Source organism: Elephantulus edwardii, unplaced genomic scaffold, assembly GCF_000299155.1.
Source record: "Elephantulus edwardii isolate Elephantulus edwardi_28Jun2011 unplaced genomic scaffold, EleEdw1.0 scaffold00007, whole genome shotgun sequence".
Lineage (NCBI taxonomy): Eukaryota > Metazoa > Chordata > Mammalia > Macroscelidea > Macroscelididae > Elephantulus > Elephantulus edwardii.
In genome coordinates this window covers 28,027,335-28,037,653 of record NW_006399757.1, presented here as the reverse complement: position 1 = coordinate 28,037,653, position 10,319 = coordinate 28,027,335, and the positions used below count along the sequence as shown (strand labels likewise).

The 10,319-nt window shown below is 38.5% G+C and overlaps 1 protein-coding gene across 1 annotated transcript; it reads left to right on the top strand.

The window, feature by feature from the left end:
• Nucleotides 1-2,599: 2,599 nt before the first annotated feature.
• On the top strand, nucleotides 2,600-7,781 carry LOC102865975 (mannose-binding protein C-like). The gene is made up of 4 exons (XM_006880392.1): nucleotides 2,600-2,771; nucleotides 3,603-3,722; nucleotides 6,356-6,400; nucleotides 7,411-7,781. The coding sequence occupies exons 1-4, from the start codon at nucleotides 2,600-2,602 to the stop codon at nucleotides 7,779-7,781; spliced, it is 708 nt and encodes a 235-aa protein (XP_006880454.1).
• Nucleotides 7,782-10,319: the final 2,538 nt, after the last annotated feature.

Genomic DNA, 10,319 nt, shown 5'->3' with positions numbered 1-10,319 from the left:
GATTCTACAATCTCTTTTAGGTCCTCAATTCTGTGATTATCATGCCAGAAATTCGCAGCACTTACAAAGAAAATGCACTAGAGGCAGTAATAGAACAAAAATAAAAAAGAGAGACTACCTAAATCTCAGGAAGCAAAGTGGAGGAGGATATTCAGTATGTTAAAAGGCAAATTCAGTCAGAGTGTTTAATGAGATGAGTACTTGTGTATGTGTCAGCATTGGTAGATATGTACATTGTAACCAAATTTACTACAAATCATAGAGACCTTAAGAACAACAGATCTTATTCTTGCTCTGTCACATGCCATCTTAATCATCCCTGATACATTTGAACCTATTTTTTCAATGCCTGTGATGGGATAAGTATACATATTTTCCAATTTATTTTTTCAAGGGAATTAATAGATTATTTATTAAAAAATTAATCAATATATATGAATAGTTTACTGAAACTGGAAAATATAGAAATATATGAAATATGTTCATATCTGTCGATATTTTCTTAAAAAAAAGGTTATTCAACAGAGTGGGAAACATATTGAACAATATCATTACTCTTACATGCAAGTAAAATCTTTGCTAAATGTCATTTAAAATTGACTGGAACAGTACCGCAATAGAAAACTGCCAGAAATTCAATCTGGATTTAGAAGAGGCTTTGGAACAAATGTCATTTTTTGCTGATGTCAGATGGATCTAGGCTGAAAGTAGAGAATACCAGAAAGATGTTTACTAATGTATGATTGACTCTGCAAAGGGAAGTGGTTGTGTGGATCATAAAAAATTATGGATAGCATTGAGAAGAGGGAATTGTAGAACACTTAATTATGTTCATATGGACAACATCATTATGTTTCTGTTTCCTTTCAATGACAGAATGCAGTTGTAGGGAAACCAACACCAGTGAATTTCCTTTTTGTTTTGCATTATCTTAGTGCATCATGTAGAAACAGAAAATAGAGAAAACTAGGAGGATAGAGAGCTGCTAGGTGAAACTCTTTTTGATTTCTTGGAGACAGGTGAATAATCAGCCATAAATGCACTGGAAAGATCATAGAGGCAAAGATTATGTCAATGGAAGAGCCAGAAGAGTGGGCCATGGAAAACTTAAGGCGTCTGTAGTGTCTTCATGGGTGGAAGTATGTGTACATAACGGATGTATATGAGTGTGTGTATATCTATATGTGTTCTAGAAATAAGGATAAAAATGTGACCAGCCAGCTCAGTCTATTATTGCTTAGCAATAAGATGAGTGAAATAAAACAAAACAAAAAAATGAGTGGAATTGAAGCAGGCATTGTGCTCTATTAAAGCAGAGAGTGGCCCAGCACTGTGCGGGAGAGCCCTACAGGATTCTTTCAAGAAGAGGTTAGTGTAATCTGAATAGTTATTTATTAATCTAGAGGTTGAAGGCCAGACTAGCACTGTCCCTGTTAACCAGCCTAGTGAGATGATACAGCTCTGTGTCTAGTCTCATCTCACTCTGCTACTCTGCCACATCCCTGGACTAGAGCACCAGCTTCTTTGTCCCTACGGCCCTGGTCTGTAGAAGCCTCAGTAAGTCATATGTTAGGTGGGTATGCGATTCCCGAGCTAGAGTATGGCCAAGTCTCATGACTTGGCTCTCCCAGCCTCGAGGACATTTACTGGGTAGAAAAAGGGTGGATGTCAGGCCAAGAGTCACATTACAGTATCTGCCACTGCTTGTGCTGGGAGAACCTAGATGTTCCTAACCACTTCCAAATGAGATTGTGCCTTAATTTCCAAGGGGAGCCTTGAAGGATTAGCCCTATGAGGGTGGGGCTAAACTATTGAAGGGAGGGACAACTGAGTGAAACTAACGAACAGATAGAACGCTGAGTGAGACTGATGAGGATTCTCATGAGGATTCATGATATTGATTTAGAACACAGGGGACTTATAGGAATGAGAGAGGGTTCCAGAATGCTGTTAGGTCCAGGGCCATGAGAGAAACTTCTGGATGAAAAGGCTTTGGAGCCTTTTTGACAGTGAGAAATACTACATTAAGAAGCAGCAAAATCAAGTTAATTTTGAGTTGGGTTAGATGTCTAGTAGATGGCTTGATTTGGAGTCATAATTTGTTCTTCTCCTTTTGGGAAGCAGCTCTTAGTGCCTACCACTGAGCAGATGACAGATTACTGACCATGGAGGAGAGTGGAAGATGAAGATGAGAAGTAGGTTCAGATAGCAGATGGAGCCAGAAAGGACAAGTCTGCTTTCTCTCTTACACTTGAAGCCAATAGTCATAAGTGAACTAGAACTCTGTAGCCTCATTTATTTTTTTCTTATGGACTCAGGAATCATTCTGACAGTCTTCCAGCAGGAACGTGAAAGGCCTGGGCCCCCTCTGTCCCTTCCCTGGGGCTCCATTGGCTGTTGTGTCTCTCTTTATTACTGTATTATTGCACACATCTCAAAAAGTACTCTCTTCAGCCTCCTGCAGGCCGGGGGTGGCCAGTCTGCATACCTGTCTTCATCTCTGCCTAGTGTACACCAAAGGATGAAAGAAATGTTTGGTATAACTATGTTGGTTAACAGTACTAGATAAGATCATCTTCCTTGATTTTTTCCCACTAAGATGAGGACCGTGTTCCTGTTTTCTTCACTCCCTCTCCTTCTTCTGAGTGTGATAACAGCATCTTGTTCAGAGAAAGAAGCCTGTGAAGTCCCGAAGACCTGCCATGTGGTTGCCTGTGGCTCCCCAGGCCTTAACGGCTTACCGGGCACCAAGGGAGAAAAGGGAGAACCAGGTACAGGATGGGCTGCTCTGCACTAGTGACTCTACCTCTAAGCAGAACTTCCTGGAGATGGGAGGATCATAGTGTCTTATTGAACAAACTACATTTGTTGTTGCAGTTGGGCGTAGTCAAGTTGAATATAACTCATAGCGACCCTATAAGCAACAAATCTGAACCCTGGTCTATCCTGTGCTATCCTCATATCTCTGACACACTTGAGCCCATTGCTGCAGTTACTTGCCAATCTATCTTGTTGAGAGTCCTTCTCTCTTTCTTTGACCTTCTACATTTCCAAGCATGATATCTCTTTCCAAGGACCAGTCCCTCCTAACAACATGCTTAAAATATCTGAGTTGAAGCTTCACCATCTTTGCCTCTAAGAAGCACTCTGATTGCACTTTCTCCAAGATATATCTGTTCTTTTGGATTTCCATGGGATAATTAGTACTCTTCCCCAACACCACAGCTCCTAGGCATCCATTCTTCTGTCATCTTTATTCATTGTTCAGCTCCCAAATGCATGGCAAGTTCTATTAACCATGTGTTAAAATTCAAAACAGAGATGAGACTTAAACTCTCTGCATCCCAGGCTCTACAGAGGTATTGGTAACATGTGGCAGTTTTCCTTTTTGCTTAAACTTTCAAGGCAAGCTGTAACATTGGACCCAAGAAGATCATTCTTCTTTGGATTATCTATAGCTCATTGTAGTTTGACAACCTTATAGTCTGGATCATTATAACCAGTGGCTAGAAAGTTGACCCTGAGTCGTGATCTTCTTTCTGTTGACATCAAACTCTTGAAAAAAAAGAGCTACTAAGCCCCTTTCCTTTGCTTTCTACCAGGCGAAGCACTCAGAGGCTTGCAGGGTCCCCCTGGAAAAGTGGGACCTCAAGGAATTCCAGGGCCTCCTGGGAAGCAAGGAGAAAAGGGTCTAAAAGGAGATCCTGGAGAGAGCTCAGGTAAGGAGTTCACCCCCAGCAAGGCCTAGGCTAAGGACATTCAGAGCCCTGAGATCTTGAATAATAGCTAGGAAGTGGCTTTTCTTCAGTTGTCAAACTGAAAGATGCCTATATCTATTTCCATAACCAAATATCCTCAGCATATCCAAGATATTAAGGGGATTCTCATTGATGCCTTAGAATAGACTTCTCCTTCCTCAACTGGGGCTTCCAGAAGAAGTTCTCCCTGGCACTCCTTCAGCTTAAATAGTCTCATGGGGGGCTCTGGTTCAAGATGAAGGAAATAGGCCATCTCAGATTAGGGCTGCTGGGTGGAGCAAACGGTTAAATGCTGGTACTAGTCAAACCTACCCAGAGACACCTTGGAAAAAAGATCAGGAAATTTGTTTTCAAAGGTCACAGCCTTAAAAATGTTATGGAACAATTCTACCCAGTAACACATGGGATTGTTGTAAGTCAGAATCAACTCGATTGTGTAACAAACCATCTCAAAACATTGTGACTTAAAACAATAACCATTTATTTAGATAAAAGAGATAGCGTAGTTCAGCAATTTTGTTGGTTATAGCTGAGTGGTTTTCCTGCTGGTGTCAGCCAGGTTCACTCATAGGACTACAATTAACTAGTTGTCTTTGGTCTCACTTACACATCTGACCTTTGGCTGCCAGTTGGAGGTTTGAAGATAATTGGGCCTTAAATCATCCATCATCTAGCAAACAATGTGTTGGTCTTACCCACAGGATAATGACTATAGGCCTCTTAAGAGTAGAAAGAAAAAAAAAAGAGTAGAAAGAACAGAAGCTACAGAATCTCTTGAAGGTTCAAAGCCCTTACAGTCTCCTCTGCAATGTGCTGTTGGTGAGAAGTAGTCGCCAGTCCAAATCCAACTCAAGGAGAGAAAAAATGGATTTTGTTTCTGAGTGTGAAGACTTATAGTCAATTGTGGTCATTTTTGTCATCTTCTCTATACCATGTCTTATCTTCTTCCTGTTTGGATAATAGAAAACTCGCAAGGTCTTGGTTTACTGATACACAGAACACACCAGGCAAAGCAAACACAAAACAGTAACAGCACCACCACCACCAACAAAAACTCTTCCATAATGACAAAACTCTTCAAATTTTTAGTCAATATTCACCAACCCAGAATAATTTCCCAGGAGATTTTTTTTCTGCCTCGATAAAGCAATTTATATGGAATAATATTACTGACAAACATAACTTAAGGAGAGAGGCCATGCTAAGTAAAGTGGCCGTGTATATACATTGGATGTGTATGTGAGCAGGTACGTGTGCATAAAGTGTCTTTACATTATGAAAAGTTACATTTTGGATTAGATTAAAATAGTTTTCCCTCTTTTTCAATTGTGTTCTAATTTTTATTTTCCTTCAGTAAGCAAGTACAAGCAATCTCTGGGTTGTGAACAAGAAATGTTCCTAAACTTGTCTTTCAGTCAAATGTGTAGGCAAGTTGAAGCAGTTAGGTACAATTAGTATCTAACATAAGTCAGTCAAATGTTTGTCTTTAGTATATAACTCAAACAAATCAGCTCCTTACCGTCTGGAAGGAACTCATAGCTAACTCTGCAGATAGTTTTCAGAGCCTGTAAATTGCACAGAAGATTTCCTGTTTTTCTCCAAAGTCTTAGTATACAGTTCACCTTTTTATATCTATAGTTTTTATAAATTAGCCTTTTTATCTGGTGGCCAAGTGGCAAGAAGCTGTGCTGCAATCTTGAAGGCAAATAGTTCAAAGCCACTGGCTGCTCTGCAGGTGAAGGACAGGCAATCTTCTCCCTTGTGATTAACTGCCTCTGAAAACCCACTGGAGGGTCAGCTATGGGTCGGTTCTGATTCTACGGTACACAACAACAAACAAGAACACAATACATATAAAATACCTCAGAAACACTTCCAAATACATTAAAACATCTTAAATATAATAATACAGCAGTGATAAAAGTAATGGCATAAGACACTGTACTAAAGTGTTCCAGTGGTATGTATAAATGTTTAATCATGATGGTTTTAATCTAAACAATTTTAAGGTCTGTTTCTTTAATTTTTTGTAGTGCTATATATCTTCATGCACACATATCTTCTCTCTTCCCAATACAGTACTTTTCTAATACTTTCCCAATGACCAATGACATTTCATTTCTTTCTGATTGCTTTATTATTTCCATTTTATATTAAATAGTGATTGTTTTCTTTTATTGAATGCATTAATATAACTTGCATTGGATTTATACTTTACAGTTGTGGTTATAAGAGTAAAGAGGAGGAAAATCAAATCCACAGAGAAGGTTACACCCTCAATGGGATCTATCTGAAAAAGACAGATGGAATTCTCTTGCTTAGAGGTGATGAAGCCTTAAGCCTCGTCATGTTCTCATGAGCATCACAAAATAGTGTCATTTGTTAGTAAACGTTATTGCATTGAATTAAAAACTTTTAAACAATAGGCTTGTAGCAATCCATTCATATGCATTGGCTGTCCTTAAGTTGAATGCTCAAAGATTTACTATGGGAAAGAATGTATGTTTTTTAAAAAAAAAATTTATTTGAAAACATAGCTCACATCTTCGATTCCTTCTCAACCATGCTCCTTCACTCTAATTTTCCAGTCACTGATCATATCTTGGCTGCTCTGCAATTGGAACTGAATCGTATCAATAAGTGTAAGTCTTTTCTGTTACTTTTTTATGTGTATTTTTTTATATTAGCTTATTTACAAAACTCAAATATATTGCTTTTCAGACCAGATTCTTCCAATTTCCCTCACCCCTCCACCACTCAAATTGTACAACCCCATGATTAATCCCCTCACCCAGACTACCAATACCTAGTGACGGTTCCTTATTTCTTGTTTCTTAGTAGGAATTCTTCACACTCTTATCGTATTAAATCCTCTTAACAATCTCTAGTGGAAATGAAGAAAAATATAACATATTAAACTGCCCAGAGTTAATAGTGTCAGAGTGAGCTCTGGTGGCTTAGGGTCAAAAGTTGTACTACCAACCTAAATTCACCTCCAGCCACTCCTTGGGAAAAAGATGGGCAATTTCCTCCCATGCAATTTAGTGCCACTGAAAACCCACTGGAGGGTCAGCTATGGGTCAACTCAGACTTCACCGTACGTATCAACAATGATAGTGGCAGACCCTGTCCACTCTGCTCTCAGGTCACTGAAAGGATACCTATGACCTTTTTCTCTGGACTTCTGACCCAGAGCAAATATTCTCAGATATTTTCCTTTGATTTCATGTTAATAATGAATTTTGAATGACATGACTTCTAAGATTCTAACAAAAATAAAAAAGCAAGGGTTTTTCTGCCAACCTGTCATTTCAGAATAAGCTTGTCAAATTTAGCATGTAAAAATACAGCACACACAGTTAAAGTTCTGTTACAAGGAAACAGAAAATAAAACATTTTTATATAAATATGTCCTGAATGTTGTATAGAACATACTTATACCAAAAACAAAACAAAACAAAACAAAAAACCAAAACCCCAAAACTAAAGCAATTGTTCACTGAAATTCAAATTTAATTGCACATGCTGGTTTGTATCTGGCATATCTGCCCTAGAGGCTTCTATGAGGAGAAACCTGGCTGAAGCCGGGCTTACAAACGAATCATTGTCAATGTTTTTTATTTTATTTTATTCTATATTTTCCATATTTCAGGGCTGACTTTTTCTCTGGGCAAAAAGGTTGGAAAAAAGATCTTCTTGAGTAATGGTGAAAAGCTGCCCTTTGACAGAGTAAGGACTCTGTGTGCCCATTACCAGGCTTCTGTGGCCACCCCCATGAGTGCTGAGGAGAACAGTGCCATCCTGCAAGTGGCCAAAGAAGAGGCCTTCCTAGGCATCACTGATGAAGTCACCGAAGGCCAGTTTCTGGATCTGACAGGAAGGCGTGTGACTTACACAAATTGGAATGACGGTGAACCCAATGACGCAAACTCTGAAGACTGTGTAGTGTTGCTGAGGGACGGCAAGTGGAACGATGCCTCCTGTTCTTCCTCCTTTAAAGTTGTCTGCGAGTTTCCCGCCTGAGGGATCACACCCTTTGGGCCCTACTTGACCTTCACTACACCCTACAGATGAACTGTCTGCTTTGAAAGAGAAATAGATCCCCCTATATGCATGGTTGACTCACTCCTTTGTGGGGATGAGCGATTGGAGAACATGAGAAGAACAGTTTGAATGATGGGATATGGAAGTGACAAGAGGGGGAAGCGGGCAGTGGTAAAAGAAAAGTTTCTAGTTAAATCCTGATCACCAGTGAAAATCATTGTTCTTAAAGATGTATCAAATGATTTAAATCTCAACAGGATACTTTTTGCTAAATTGTCAATGTTAAAATGGACAGAAGTTATCTGGAGCAATTTGCCCTAATTAGCTTCTTAAAAGAAAATCACAACGCTACAATAGACAGGAGTGAAACATCAGTGACACAAACAATATACAATTTTAGTTAGTTTCTACTTTTTGGTTCACAGCACAACAGGCTACTTCAGCTAGTCTTTCATTCTCAGCCATTTATTATAACTGTGATAGATGCAACTAAATAAAATGATTTTTAAAAAAATTTTAATTAAAGTTTACAGAGATTTTTTATTTCCATTCATTCACTGTTGCACACTTTCCTCCCTGTCCACCTCTCCCTGCCAGTCCGCTTTTCTCTTTGAAAAGGTAAAAAAAAAAAAAAATTCTTCATTTGTACACAATCTCCCCCTACCACCCCCACTCCCCAGCCCCCAGTTCACTCCACTGTGCAGCTTTCTTTCTGGACTCTTGTCATGACAATAATACCTAATCATATAATCCTCCAAAACAGTTCTCGGTTTTATCTGTTTCAATGCAGTATACATTATTTTTCCCCCTCTTAATTTCCCCCCAAATCTGATTTCAGACCCACTTTACAACAGTGGCAATATGCAGTATTTGTCTTTTTGTGACTGAGATATTTTACTCAGTAAAATGTCCTCCAGGGTCACCCATTTTGCATAATATTGCATGAGTTCCTTGTTTTTTCAATGCAGCTTAGTATTCCATTGTGTGAATATACCACAATTTTCTAGCCATTCATTTGTTGATGGGCAATTGGGTTGTTTTTTGCTGTTGTGAACAATAAACATGGGTGTACATATATCTGCTTGGGTGGCATTTCTGGTTTCTTTAGGGTATATTCCCAGTAGTGGAATTGCTGAGTCAATTGGTATTTCTATTCACAACTTTTTGAGAAAGTGCATACTGCCTTCCATAGTGGTTGCACCATTTTATACTCCCACCAATAGTTAATAAGGGTTCCAGTTTCTCCACAACCTCATCAGCATTTGTCGTTTGCTGTTCTGTTAAATTTTACTATTCTTACTGGGGCGAGATGATACCTCATAGTTGTTTTCGTTTGCATCTCTCCTAGAACTAGTGATTTTGAACATTTATTCATGTATTTGTGGGCCATCTGAATCTCTTCTTTGGTGAAATATCTATTCATATCTTGTGCCTACTTTTTAATTGGGTTGTTTACCTTTATCTTGTTGTGGTGCTCAAGTATTTTATAAAATCTAGATACAAGTATCTTATCAGACATGCCATTACCAGATTTTTTCCCAGTCTGTGGCTTCCCTTTTTATCTTGTTGGAGAAGTTTTTGGATGTGCATAGGGATTTGATTCTTAAAAGATCTCATTCATCTATTTTATCCTCTCTTGTTTATAGGTTTTTCAGAATGCTTGGAAAACTGTTTATGTTGTGGATTAGGGTTTTTAGAGTTTTTCCATGTTTTTATCTAATACAGTTTATGGTCCTTGGTTTTAGTCCTAGTCCTTGATCCACTTTGAGCTGGTTTTTGTGTATGGAGTGAGATGTGGGTCTTGCTTAGGTTTTCTACAGAGTTTTCCAATTTTGCCAGAACCATTTGTTTAAAAGGCTATCGTTTCCTCATTTAATTGATTTCATCTCCTTGTCAAAAATCAGTTGACCATAGGTAGATGGGCTGATTTCTGGGTTCTCAATTACCTTCCATTGATCTATGTGTCTGTCATTGTACCAGTATCACGCTGTCTTGATCACCACAGCAGTGTAGTAGGATTTGAAATCAAGGAGTGACATGCCTCCTACCTTGTTTCTCTTTTTAAGGAGTGCTTTGCTTATTTGAGATCTCTTTCCATTCCAAATGAAGTTGGAGAGTGCCTTTTCTATCGCGTTGAGAAATGGCATTGATATCTGTATTGGGATTGCATTAAATATGTAAGTTGCCTTTGGTAATATTGTCATTTTCACAATACTGAGTCTTTCTATCCATGAGAAAGGTATATTATTCCATTTCTCCAGGTCTCTTTTTGTTTCTTGTAGTAATGTTTTGTAATTTTCTTTGAATAGATCTTTTGTGCTTCTGGTTAGATTTATTCCCTAGTATTTAATCTTGTGATTAGCTATTATGAAGGATATTATTTTTCCTAGCTCCAGCTCTGCATTCTCTTTGTCACTGTAGAGAAACTGATTTTTATAAGTTGATCTTGTATCCTTCCACTTTGCTGAATTGGTCAACTATGTCCAGTAGTTTTCTTGCTGAGTCTTTAGTATTTTC